At 40.8% G+C, this 14,683-nt stretch overlaps 1 protein-coding gene across 3 annotated transcripts in view; it reads right to left on the bottom strand.

Annotated features, from left to right (window-relative positions):
* LOC137097395 (macrophage mannose receptor 1-like) overlaps positions 1–14,683 on the bottom strand; it is a 70,094-nt gene that overhangs the window by 14,843 nt on the left and 40,568 nt on the right. For all 3 annotated transcript variants that reach the window (XM_067470322.1, XM_067470323.1, XM_067470324.1), the window contains 7 exons: positions 6,469–6,563; positions 4,668–4,768; positions 4,001–4,143; positions 3,684–3,798; positions 3,114–3,256; positions 1,591–1,693; positions 870–1,102 (listed from right to left, as the gene is read on the bottom strand). In XM_067470322.1, the coding sequence (XP_067326423.1) occupies positions 870–1,102; positions 1,591–1,693; positions 3,114–3,256; positions 3,684–3,798; positions 4,001–4,143; positions 4,668–4,768; positions 6,469–6,563 (933 nt within the window). The remainder of the gene's footprint in view (positions 1–869; positions 1,103–1,590; positions 1,694–3,113; positions 3,257–3,683; positions 3,799–4,000; positions 4,144–4,667; positions 4,769–6,468; positions 6,564–14,683) is intronic.

Here is a 14,683-nt window from a genome sequence, read left to right as displayed (position 1 = left end):
TTCTACATATGTGTTAACAAAACTATCAAAATCCATAATTTTGCCCCCTAAACCTGTCCCCAACTTATATATGAGGCCTTAACATATATGGTATGTTATAAATACCTTGTAAATTTCTGAAATTGAATTGTCTCAACTCAACCAATTGGATCAGCTGCTAGTACTATATCCTCAGCATACAGAAGTGTGTGTTGTACTTCCTTGTTATGAGAGGGTACTGGGGAATAATAAGAAATGACCGACCATATATGGGAATGGGTATGTGACTGAGCAGAGAACAACTGCTGGGCAGTTGTGGTTGGCAATGGAGAAGCTGTGGTTAGAAAGTTGGGTAAAAGAGGCCAACAGCCAGCTAGCACTTGGTAAACAAGTGATTGCTGCAAGTTTCCAGGACATGTACTCAATAGAGTAAATCCTGCTTAAGCTTCTACAGCCAATAATAAGACAATGCTTGATAACAGACCAATGAATAGATAAAACAGACGTGTTAAGGGACCAATAGAGAAAAGCTTGTTTGAGCCACCTGAAACCTATAAAAGGGTATGACACTGCTGCGTCGGTGTGACAGTTGTTTTACTGCATGAGCAGGCTGTTCACCTTTGCTAGCAAATAAACTTGGTTGCTTTCACCTGGTCCAGCTCATCTTGTCTTCTCTCTCCTGCACCCCTCAATCCTGGTGACAGACAGCGGGAAAGGACCCTTGCTGTCTCCCTTCAGTTATATAGGTTGTTAATACAGTACATTAAATAAACGGTATATAATAATGTAATTTACTCTAAATAAAGTCTCTAGCATTATCTTCTCAGATTTTCTAACCAACTGTTCTGAATACAACCCCTTGATGTGGGTGAAGAACATTTTGTTCTTACCAGCTTGCTGTTTAGACCAATCCACACAGGCTCCTTATATTTTAACACTTGTAGCCATAAAAATGACTGGATATAAGGATTTAATATGCTGGCAAGTTCTGATTTTTCAGATTGACATTTTTTTCTTGCTTCTTCCCATGTCATTTTGGGACTAACAACAGAATAGCTGCTATTGTCATAAACTGTATATCCAGAGGGCGGAAGTGTTGTTTCGGGGAGAGGTAACATAGTATCTATAGCAAATGAATAAAAGGAAAAGGGAAAAAATAATTCAAATTGCATACAGTCTTTAAAAATATGAATGGATATAATTTCACACTGAAATTATGACTCTACTGTCTCCTAAGATCCAGCAGCTCAAAGTCCTAAAGTCTGAAAAAAAGGGTAAAATCCTTTAACTTGAGAGAACATATAAGCTTCACCAAAGGATAAACATTCAATCCAAGTAAAAATAGGTCCTGGGCCAAATTACAATATTGATTTTATTAACAGTCCTCAAAAAGGCCAGTTAAATGCCTAACATGAAGTCTACAGGTCTATTTAAAATCCCTGTAACTTTTTAAAAGAGAAGTTAGATTGTTAATCAATTGGGTTCTTCATCACTACACTTCTAAGAAAAGCCCTGTTTCTCATAAATAATGGTGGTGCCAGCAAATGGGATATCTGAAACAACATAGGTAAGGGGGAAACCTATCACAAATAGATCTCTTTTAAAACTTACCAGTTTTCCTTTGACAGACATAGCCTTTCTTATTATAACATTTTCCATTTCTCCAATGTCCTACCATTTTTTCAGGCATTTTCATCATAAAAACACAATCACCCTAGGGAATGAACAAGAGTTACTTTGGTTATTGGGTTTACTATCTAATTAGGTTAATTGCCCTGCTTCAGTTTTGATGCTGTAAATATCAGATGAGTTGTAAGTCACATCTCGTTATTGACCGTATGGACTACTATAATTCACTATGAGTCTCCATCATTTAAGTAAGTAAGTAAACTTTATTACAGTCAATGACCAGATCATAACATGGGGACCCAGTCCCGCACATCCACATCAAACCCAAGGGGTTATATACTTCAGACTTCAACAAATTTTAAAATCTAAGCTAAAAATCACATACAAGTAATTAAAACCCAACTCAACCCATGAGATCATCCAAAGGTAGTCTAAAGAGAGGTAGTCTAAATCATTTGTTGAACTCTTTATAGGATGGGATTGGGAATACTGACACTGCCTAAAAATAACATAGTGAGAATATAGTGGGAACAAGGGAAAGCAGTTGGTTTTGACCAATACCCTAGAACAGTGGTGGTGAACCTATGGCACACATGCCAGAAGGGGTACACAATACCCTCTCTCCTGGCATGTGCTCATCGCCCAACCTCACTCACTATCCCACCCCACTTGCCCCTTGCTTGCCTGCACCCTGCTCGCTTGCCCATTTGCCCGCCCTCCCTTGCTCACTCACCCGCTTGCTTGCCCACATGCCCCCTGCTCACTTGCTCACTCATTTGCCCACCCCCTTGTTCACTTGCCCACCCCCTGCTTGCCCACTTGCTCACCCCTGCCACTCACTAGCTTGATTGCACCCTGGCTGCTCATCCCCATGGGATCATCCCCCTCCCCCACTCACAACCTCCCTGAATGCCCCAGTTTTGGGCACTCCGTCTCTAAAAGGTCCACCATCACTGCCCTAGAAATACCGTCATTCAGAGACCTTTTAGAGTCATTTAACTTGATAAATGCTGACAGTTGACTTATGAATCAGATGTGATATGAAGTTCATACCAAAATCGAGATTACTGACACAAAACAGGTCCAGCGGATCGAGATACAAACATTTGCCTATTTCAATAAAACATTTCAAATGTTTTCTTCTCACTTTGTGAGACTTTGAACAATGTTTATTATATTTTGCATTTTGGAATTCTACACCCGTAAACAACCCCCCCCCCCAACACTATTGTTTGAAGACCTTTGTGTAAAATCCAGTCATTTCTGGGTTTTGTTTTATCTTTAAAAATAGAGGGTCAGGGCATATCTGGTTTTTCTAAAGAAGGGGTTTGTCCCCAAAAGAAAAAAAAGTGACATGCTTTGGGAAGAGAGGGAAGATGATCTCTCTCTCTTTTTCCCTGGGAACAGCTGGAAAAGCATAAACAAGATTTTGACCCAGGAACACAAGATCAAGAAGATATGCTGCATCCAGCAAAGGATGGGAGGATGTTTTAGGTACAACTCACATCAGACCTTGGGAAATAGTTGTTCCAGTTTGTATAGTAGACACCACTTCCATCTGTCCATAGGAAACTATGCTCTGTATTAATATCATTCAGTCCAATCCAGAGTTCAGTTGAAACGCTTTTCAAAAGCAATATAAGGAAAGCTGAGTGACAACAGAGAAACAGTTTATCATAAAGCATTTGACAACTACATGTCTTTCACCTGCAAGTGAACAATATAGGATATAATCAATTCAACTGGATATATTTTATCCATTTTTAAAGAAAAAAATGTTTCATGTGGGGATGGAAAGTTGCAACCTTCCACATCCAGAGGGACTCCAACCTTAATCAATCATGGCCAGGTTTGCAAATGGTGGCTGATTATATTGACTGTGGTTCAAGAATATCTAGAAGGCCACGGGTTCCTCATCTTTGCTAGAACGTAACAGAAGCAAATGAAAAGTATACTTGAACAATCTGGCAAAAGGGCCACTGAGGCCAGCAGACTGCTTTCCGTTCCTGGGAAGATCACAAAGATCTTTAAAATTGTTAAGCCTATATGAATCTGTTTTAATGAATCAAACACACCTTGAACAGCTTTGTTTGGTATAGAGGCCAGGTTTCCTCCTTGGGATTTGCAATGGGTGCGCGCAGCAGACCAGTTTTTCCTTTCTTCTTCATGAAAGCCAAATATTCGGAAGCACTGCAGACAAAAGACAAATACTCTCTGTTAATCGTGTCAAAAATCAAAATCAATATTGATATCATCCATCATGAAATGATATTAGTATAGCAGAGGCAGATAATTAACAGTTTATCAATTCATATTTTTTAAAATATCATACATATTGCAGTATTTTTTTAAAAAAATTGGTTCATTAGGCTAGTTCTTATGACTGTATTACCTTGTTATCAAACAAATGCCAGCCTTGTGCACACCCTCCAAGAGGCTCAGGTGATGTTGGAAGAACAGTTGAAGCAACAGAACGATTGTGCCTCTCACAGATGAAGCCATTCTCTGCACCACAGTTTATATCGTTCCATAAGCCTGCGCAGAGACAGATTTTATCCAGTGATAAGTTCCTTCTTACAAACAATGGTGTTTCAAGTATATGTTACAGATAAAATTATAACAACACTAACGGTAGCAACAAAACCTATATGGGAATCATATCTTGTGTAGAAACATACTTGCTCTGTATAATATACACACCAATACATGTATTATTTCAATGCTTTTGATCCCATGTAAGGTGAAAATGGGATCTTATTTATTCATATATATTTATACATATGGGTGAAGTAATGATTTTGTTTTTGAATCCAGTACACTCCAGATGTCATTATATATGGAACAAAACTATTAAAATAAGTTTAAATTAAGGCCAACTCATTTTAATGGATCTAATAGTTATGCCTAACCAAAATTTCAGGGATTTCAGCAGATTTCCTCTAAGTATGACTAAATAGGAAACCACACCAGTGTGTGATAAATTTTCTATATATTTATTATTATTTTGCCCCACTCCCCCACATACTCATACTCAAATTGTCTATAGTTATGCTACTTGCCTGTACTACTGTACATAACCACACAATGTTCATCTTCATTTGCAAAGTTGGGTTCATTGGGGCTCCAGGCTGCATACGTCACCGGAGATCCATCTATCCAACTAAAGAAAATTACAAAACAATATTAGACAGAACCATGTTGCTAGTAGTTTATTGTACTATTTTATTATCTGGGCGGAGGCCAAAAGGGGGCACTAGATAGATAAGGACTAGATAGATAAGGATAGATAATAACCGCTCCATGTAAGAAGCACCAGTTAGTAACCTGGCTGCCGCCCGTTGAACCAATTGAAATTTCCAGGCCGTTTTCAAAGGGCAGCCCCACGTAGAGTGCATTACAGTAATCCAATCTGGAGGTGACTAAGGTATGGACCACCCTAGCCAGATACGACTTCACGAGGTATGGTCGCAGCTGGCAGACGAGTCTTAATTGTGCGATGGCCCTCCCGGCCATCACCGACGTCTGAGCCTCAAGCGTAAATGATGAGTCCAGGAGGACACCCAGACTGCGGACCTGTGACTTCAGGGGGAGTGCAACCCCATCCAACACAGGTTGCCACCCTATACCCCGATCCGGTTTACGATCTACTTTATCTCCAGTAAACCTGGGAGGAAGTATGAACAATAATTAACAATGATTAATTAATAATTAATAATTTTCATTGGCATCCTTTCAGTGTCATTCTGCATTTCTGTAGGGTCCATTTGTTTGAGGTGATCTCTGCCCTGAGTTGTAAGCCACACTCTTTCAACCTCCACAATAATGATTTAATCAGAGTTGGACAGTCTTATCTTAAAATACAGTTCTATGCAAAGATTCAAAAACATTTAACCTATTGCTACCTATTATTACCTCAATTTTATTTTTATTTTTGAAACAAGCTTGGCTACCTCATTTTACATCTGTCCCTTCTGTCTATTGCTTCAACTGGAATTCCTCTGTTTTCTGAGGGCCACAGCAACACGTGGCAGGGTACAACTAGTATTTACATAAAGCTGTAATTTAAGATAAGACTGTCCAATTCTGATTAAACCATTTTTCTAACCTTCTTCAGTGTAAATGTGCTTATGTATCCTTCCAATAGTAATAAAGAGAGTAAAATAATAAATGTAATAACAAGCATAATAAAGTAAAATAATAAATGTAATAATAATAATAAATAGAGTAAAATAAATGCAATAATACCAATAATGTAATAATAATAATAATAGAGTAAAATTATATATATATATATATATATATATATATATATATATATATACACACACACAATAATAAGAATAGAGTAAAATAATCAATGTAATAAAAATAATACTAAATAACCTTGACTCAAGTCTTTTCAATATTCCTTTTGGTTTGGGCAGGGCAGCACAACCTGTGGCCTTCCAGATGTTTTGGATTTCAGCTCTAAGAATTCCTGACCATTGGAGAAGCTGGCTAGGGCTTCTGGAAATTGGAGTCCCACACACCGGGACAGGCCCTTCTTATACATGCTAGCTATTAGTTTGAATTCCTCTTGGGTGATTCCCCCCCCCCTTTCCATTTTATGTATTTCCCCCCTTTAAATCGTAGCTCACTTGAAACATATTCAACCATTCTTTAGAAACCTCACATTTTTTCTCTCTCAATGGAACTATTTGAAATTGTACCTTTAGTACCTCACATTTAAAAATCTTGTATCCTTCATGAATTCCCTTTATGTATAGATCTTTTGATTTGTGGTCAAAGACATTTGATTTTTTAAAAAACTTTTATAACTATGATGAGATATAAATATACTTTAAGATATTGGTTACTTACCCAAACTTTCCATCCAAGCCCATAATTAAGCCAATGTAAGAGGTATGTCGATCTGCATATCGTCTCAGAAGTGTTGATAGTTGGTAGTGGTAGGCCTAGCAGTTGATGATGGAAGGGTTAATGTAAGTGTTAGTTTTAAAGGGTTGAGTAATCTATAAGTAAGAGTTCATGGATAAAAGCAGTCAAGGGTGGAGGCAGCTTGGTGTTTATGGATATAAGGAGCTAGTTTTGGGACTGATCTTTGGGGAGAAAAGTATTTGTTTTATTTTGGTGGTAGATGCTGCTGGTTTCCCCCCATGTTTGTGGATTTTCCGTGTCCTGGTCTGTCTCCTGAACCTTTGGAATCCTGGAACCTTGAATCTTTGGACTGGCTTTGGACTACAGTATAGACTCTTGATCCCTGGACTTTGCTCATTGAACTCTTGGCATTTGACCACTGAACTGGACCCTTTGACTATGCTGTAGCTTTTGCTATCAGTTTTTGTTTATTCTGTGGTTGAGTACTATTTTTATGTTTTATATTTTGGACTATTAAAACAGCCAGAAAGTAAGTGCTGTTTTAATTAAACTGTTCGATACAAACTGGGTGTTTGTTCGGTTCATCTCTACCTGAATAAGGCGGAGTAACAGCTCCATAAAAGAAATTCTAAAATATACAAAAGGGGCATCGGCAATTAATGCAAAAAAGTCTCATATAACTTTAATATACATTTATGAGCTCCTCTCCAGATGAATTTAATTCTGTTACTCCACAAGAAGAGCAGCATACATCTGTCAGCCAATATAGGAATATATTTGAATATTACATAGAATTTTCTCATGTGCTTGCTGTAGTTGTCAATGGAGGCTGGATCCATATGGCAATGTAGGTCCTTTCTACACTCCCATATAAAATCCAGATTATTTGCTTTGAACTAGATTATATGGCAGTGTAGACTCATACAATCCAGTTCATATCAGATAATGTGAATTATCTGCTTTTATAATCTGGATTATATGGCAGTGTAGAAGGGGGCGTAGACTCATGTAATCCAGTTCAATGCAGTTAATCTGTATTTTGAAACTGCATTATATCAACTTGAAAATGGTAGAAGCACAAAATTGTGTCAAGGAAGCACAAGTGTGGCAACAAAACGTGTTAGCCAGTGTACTCATAACAGCAAGTCAAAACCTACACATTCACATGGAACAATAAAAAAGAAAGATCAACTTTATAATAGTAGAAGCACAAAGTTGTGGCAAGGAAGCACAAAGCAAAGAGGCAGAAGCATCATTTTCTTCATACTGTACTCTTTCATAATCCCTCCCTCACACTCTCTTTCTCTTTTTTCATGAAGCCAGACATACCAGAAATAAAAACCACACAAAATCAACTAACCCAAAGTTCCTTAAAGGCCCCTTCAACACTGACATGTATTCTAGATTATCAAAACAGATACCCCATATTATCTGCTTTGAACTGGATTATATGAGTTAATCCATCACCATTTCAGAATACATAACAAATATTATTTTCTTAGTGTTCTTATCCTTACTTATTCCACCTTTAACAATTGTGGAAAGAGAATGGTTCAGCTCTTTATATCTTTCCCTCTCGTCGACTTTATCAATCTTTCCCATTTGTGAACCCAATTCTTCTTGATTTGGCATGATGTATATTTGGCTCTTCTTTCAAATATGTAGTCCTGGAGCATATAATCTGCTAGGTAACCATACCATTTTTTAACTTCACACTTTCTATGGTCTTTCCACCCCAAGGCTACAGTTGCTTGGGCAGCAACTATCATGTATTTTATAATTTTCCCCCAAGCGTTGATATTTTTGTTCTTGTCTAATTTCTGGGTGAAAATTGCTTTTTAATTCAAAACCAATTTATGTCCTATTAATTATTCCATTTCCTTCTTTACCTTATTATAAAATTCTTGTACTCTGTCACATTCCCACCACATATGTATATAGGACCCAATTTTTTCACATCTGTGCCAACACAATTTTGTGGTTGATTTTGTTATGTGCGCTAGTTTAATTGGGGTTCTGTACCATTTAGTCAGTATTTTCCTTTGTGTTTCTCTAATCCTTATGGATTTGATATTTTTGATTGAATTGATCCAGTGTTCAATATCTGAATCATTGTTATTTAGGTGCTCTTTCCATATATCTACCAATGTTTGTTTCAAATTATATTGATTTCCAACTTATTTATTTATTTATTTATTGCGGTCGCTTATACCCTTGTATATTTCTTGTATATGAACCCCATCAGGCCTTTCTCCTTTTCTAATTTCCACTTTAGATTTTGATCAAAATCTGTTTCGGGCCTTCCTTTTTCCTTCCTGGGTCTACACTGTCATATAATCCATTTCAAAGCAGATAATCTGGATTTTATATGGCAATGTAGAAGGGGTTAAAGTGGACAAAAGCAAAGTGGATAGCAATCTCCCAAACCAGAAACAGACAAGAGTACGAAGCACAGAGGTTGCTCTCTCAAAGCCCTAAATCTTATTCTCTCGCACTAGCACTCCCTCTGGCTCCAACTCTTAACTCAAAATGCTGCTCTTATGTGAAAGTGAAACCAGGGCCGAGTGGAAGCTCTTAACTCAAAATGTTCTTAAGTTGGGATGCTCTTAAGTAGAGGTTCCACTATATCATAAAATGACTAGTAGCCCCTAAAGAACATGTACCATTCTTATGTAGGACTAGCTGTACCCAGCCATGCATTGCTGCGGCCCATTGTGGAGAAATGGGAAAGAAATAAAAGAGGAAGAGCTGGTTTCTATACTATCAATACACAACTGGAGTGGCAAAGGGTCAACCTAATATAGGCCCATTTCAGTCTCCTCGGGACCAAAGGGTTATGTGGATGTGTGGAAGGGCCCTGGGTTACCTGAATCCACACTGCCATATAACCCAGTTCAGAGATATTATATAGGCATATTATTATTATTATAGATGTATAGATATTATTACAGGCATGTAGATATTATTATTATAGACACAGATATTATTATTAACGGTATATAGGTATTTTTTAATCATTATAGATGTATAGATATTATTATTACAGACCTATAAATATTATAGGCATCTAGTTATTTATTATTATTATAGATATGATATAGCTGTTATTACTACAAAGGTGGAGCCCCTGGTGGCGCAATGGGTTAAACCCTTGTGCCGGCAGGACTGAAGACCTACAGGTTACAGGTTCGAATTCTGGGGAGAGCACAGATGAGCTCACTTTGTCAGTTCCAGCTCTCCACAAGGGAGAGAAGTCTCCCACAAGGATGGGAAAACATCAGAACATCCAGGCAATGTCCCCTGGGCAATGTCCTTGCAGACAACCAATTCTCTCACACCAGAAGCGACTTGCAGTTTCTCAAGGCACTCCTGGCACAATTTTTTTTTTACAGAGGTATAGATATTATTATTAGTATTGACATAGATATTCTTATAGCCACATAGATATTATTATTATTATTATTATTATTATTATTGATATGATATTGCTGTTATTACAGAGGTATAGATATTTTATTATTATAGGCATATAGGTATTTACTTCCGGTGGGAATGGCGACAGGGAAGCCTCGCTGAGGGAAAGCTCTCTCAGGGAGGACCTGTTCTGAGCGGCGAGGTTGAGCTATAGCTCCCCATCTTCGACCGGATTGAAGGCAAAGGTGATCGCAAATCCCCTGGGTGCTTTGAAGACCCCAAGCCCCCCCCCCCCTATTAAGGGGAGATCGAAGGATCTGAGAGCACCAAAAGGGGCTCTCAGATCCTGCTCTACAGGATTGGGCTTGGCTGAGCTCGTCTAACCGCCTCCACCCCATTTTAAAGATAAGAATTGTAAAGAAGAACGAACTCCCACGTTAAGGGGCTAAAGGGACTGTGTTCCTGAAAGAAGAAATTTCATCTTCATGGTAATATAAGAGGGGGGGGGGGGAGGGACCTACCCCCTGGAATCTAGGCAAAGAAGGATTAAATCAAGTACTTTTATAAGGAGAAGAGAAGAAGATAGCAAAGGAGAGAATCTATATTAAGAAGAGTGTTTTTATAAGTTGATTTTAAATTGGATGAACTTTAAAGTCTAAAGGATTTGGTATAAGTATTTTTAAAAGCATTAAAGAAAATAGAACTTTATAAATAGGGGGACCCTTGTACTCTCCTCTAAACATTAGGCTACATCCCCGCACTGCTATCTAAATTAGGGACTTTACTAGGCGCTACAAGAAATTGACTTAGCTTACAGTGCAAGGAGAAACGACCTTGGCTCCATTGTTGTTTGGTCTACGCTGGCCTTCTTTATAAACAATTGAAGAAAAGCAAGATAGGAACTGACGAAACAGAAGGCTGCTGCGGAGCAACACAGGAAGAAGAGAGTAGTGCAGGCTGGGAGTGGTAGTCCAAAGAGGTCCGAAGATGTTTTAAAGAATGGAGAAGAGCATAAGAGCCCAAGGGCAGAAGTAAAGAAGATAACAAACAATAAGCTAAACAAGTTATAAGCAATTACAAGCAGTTAAAGAAAGTGAATTTATTTATTTATTATTTATTTATTTGCTTTATTTCTATATCGCATTTTTCAGCCTAATTAGGCGACTCAATGCGGTTTACAGATACAATCAAACAACAGTCTACAGCAGTTAAAACACATTATACAACAACAGAATCCACAAACATCAACAATTAACATGTAAAGCCTCAATAACAATCAGAATCCGATTCTCAGTCCTTATACCATTCCTATGTTCAGTTACTGTCTTCCTGTGCTCAGTTATGATGATTAGCCAAACACTTGTTCATACAGCCATGTTTTAACCTTCCTCCGAAACGCCAACAGCGAAGGGGCCTGTCTGATGTCTACCGGTAGGGCGTTCCATAGCCGAGGGGCCACCACTGAGAAGGCCCTGTCTCTCGTGCCTGCCAATCGTGCCTGTGATGCTGGCGGGACTGAGAGCAGGGCCTCCCCGGACTACCTTAATGTCCTAGTCGGTTCATAGGTGGAGATGCGTTCGGAGAGGTAAGTGGGGACGGAACCGTTTAGGGCTTTATAGGCTAACGCCAGCACCTTGAATTGTGCCTGGTAGCATATTGGCAGCCAGTGGAGCTGGCTCAACAGAGGAGTGGTATGCTCCCTGAGTGCCGCTCCCCTTAACAACCTGGCTGCCGAGCGCTGGACCATCTGAAGCTTCCGGGCAGTCTTCAAGGGCAACCCCACGTAGAGCGCGTTGCAGTAATCTATGCGGGATGTAACCAGAGCGTGGACTACCATGGCCAAGTCAGACTTCCCAAGATACGGGCGCAGCTGGCGCACAAGTTTTAATTGTGCAAATGCTCCCCTGGATACCGCCGAGACCTGGGGTTCCAGGCTTAGCGATGAATCCAGGGTCACACCCAAGCTGCGAACCTGCGTCTTCAGGGGGAGTGTTACCCCGTCTAACACAGGCTGTAACCCTATACCCTGTTCGGCCTTTCAACTGACCAGGAGCACCTCTGTCTTGTCTGGACTCAACTTCAATTTGTTAGCTCTCATCCAGTCCGACACAGCAGCCAAGTACCGGTTCAGGACCTGAACAGCCTCCTTAGTAGTGGGTGGGAAGGAGTGACAGAGTTGGACATCATCTGCGTACAGATAACACCGCACCCCGAAACTCCGGATGATCTCTCCCAGCGGCTTCATGTAGATGTTAAACAACATGGGGGACAATATTGAACCCTGCGGGACCCCACAAGACAATGGTTGTGAAGACAAGCAGTTGTCCCCCAGCAACACCTTCTGAGTACGACCCTCTAGGAAGGACCCGAGCCACTGCAAAACAGTGCCACCAAGGCCCATTCCCGCGAGGCGCCTCAGAAGGATACCGTGGTCGACGGTATCAAAGGCCGCTGAGAGGTCCAGCAGAACCAACAGGGACACACTCCCCCTGTCTAGCTCCCGGTGAAGATCATCCACTAAGGCGACCAAGGCTGTCTCGGTACCATGTCCCGGCCTAAAGCCAGACTGTGCTGGATCCAGATAGTCCGTTTCTACCAAGAATACCTGGAGTTGTGAGGCCACCACACGTTCCAAGACTTTGCCCAAGAAGGGGAGATTGGAAACAGGCCGATAGTTGACGAATTGAGTGGGGTCTAGTGATGGTTTTTTCAACAGCAGTTTTATTACAGCTTGTTTTAAGCTGGCTGGAATTCTGCCTTCCCGAAGGGAGGCATTAACCACCACCTCCACCCACTCGGCCAATCCCCCTCTGGCCTCCCTTAGAAGCCAGGATGGACAGGGGTCTAGGATGCATGTGGTTGCTCTCATTCCTCCAAGTATCTTGTCCACATCCTCGGGTTTCACCAATTGAAATGAATCCATCAAAATCGGACAAGCAGGTGCTCTTGTTACATCCTCAGAGACCGCCGTTAACATGGTGTCCAGGCCAGAACAGATCAAAGCGACTTTGTCCGCAAAGAACCGAGCAAATGCTTCGCACTGGGCCGTCGAGTTGTCAGGGTTCCCATCCGGGATGGTGGGGTTTAATAGGCCTCTGATGACTCGAAACAGCTCAGCCGGACGGTTCTTTGCGGACGCAATATTGGCCGCAAAGAAAGATTTCTTTGCCGCCTTTATTGCCACGGCATATGCCCTTAAAAGGGCAACAAACCGTGTTCGGTTTAACTCGCTCGGGTCCGAACGCCACACGCGCTCTAGCCTCCTCTTCCTTCGCTTCATCGCTGCCAGCTCCTCGTTGAACCAAGGAGCTGGTTTAGCTCGGCTACTTGAGAGGGGACGTTCCGGAGCAATCGTGTTTATTGCCCTAGTCATCTCCCCATTCCAGAGAGATACCAGGGCATTGACAGGATCACCAACCGAGGTGGCGGGAAAATCCCCAAGAGCTGTCAGGAATCCGTTTGGATCCATAAGCCTCCTGGGGCAGGCCAACTTAATAGGTCCCCCATCTCTGCAGAGGTTAGGAAGTGCAGTAAGCCTAAATCTGACCAGATAGTGGTCGGTCCATGGCAACGGAGAGATGGACAACTCCTCAACACCACCACCTTGCTCCCATCCCTGACAGAAAACCAGATCTAATGTGTGTCCAGCACTGTGGGTGGGGCCAGATACTAGTTGGGACAGCCCCATGGTTGCCATGGAAGACATGAAGTCCTGAGCCGCTCCTTCTAGGGTAGTCTCGGTGTGTACATTGAAGTCCCCTAGCACAAGCAGCCGTTGGGACTCCAATGCCAGGCTTGAGACTACCCCTGCTAGCTCAGGCAGGGAGACCGTGGTGCAGCGAGGTGGGCAGTACACCAACAGAATCCCTATTCTGTCCCGGTCACCCACCCTCAGGTGGACACATTCAAAATTAGTTGACTGTGGGATGGGAGCTCTGGTCAGGGGGATTGAATTTTTATAGACTACCGCAACTCCGCTTCCCCACCCTCCAGATCTTGATTGGTGCTGTACGGAGAAACCTGGTGGACAAAGCTGGGTCAAATTTACTCCTCCAGCTTTGTCCAACCAGGTCTCCGTAATGCACGCCAGATCTGCCTGTTCCTCTAGAATTAGATCTTGGCTTTTAAATGTCAACAAAGGGGAAAGCAGAGAAAGAAAAGGATAAGGAATTACAGACACAGATACAGCTGAGAAGAGAGTCTTTAGATAGAGGGGTGAATATGGAGAATATTCTAAAGGAGATTAAGAAGCTTTCTGAAAAACAAGATGCCATGAAGAAGGATATGACAGACAAACAAGAAGAATACTACAAAAAACAAGAAGAACACTATAAGAAATTAGATAATGATCTTAAAGATATGAAAAAAGTAATGAAGGAAAAGTTTGGAGAGTTGAAGAAAGAATTAAATAATTTGGCAGGCGAGGTAGAAGTTTTAAAAGCGGGAAAAATTGAAACGGATGAGACACAGGCGAAAATTATGAAGAAAATTAAGTCACTGGAGAAACAAAAACAAAGAATGGAATTAGAACAAGAAAAACTACTACAAAAACAAATGGATTATCAATTAAGGCTAAGAAATATGCAAGAAGATTCGAAGGAAGACATAAGGTCAATAGTGTTAAATCTCCTGGCCAGTGTTTTGGAGGTGGAGGAGGATGAGCTTGAGCAAGAGGTGGATCAAATATACCGAGTTTCCTCATTCTACTCTAGGAAACACAAAACACCAAAAGACGTGATAGTCCAATTCACAAAGAAGAAAATACGGGATGAGATAGGACATG

This window comes from Anolis sagrei, chromosome 6 (genome assembly GCF_037176765.1).
Source record: "Anolis sagrei isolate rAnoSag1 chromosome 6, rAnoSag1.mat, whole genome shotgun sequence".
In the NCBI taxonomy this organism is placed as follows: Eukaryota; Metazoa; Chordata; class Lepidosauria; order Squamata; family Dactyloidae; genus Anolis; species Anolis sagrei.
This window is presented reverse-complemented; position numbering and strand designations above follow the sequence as displayed.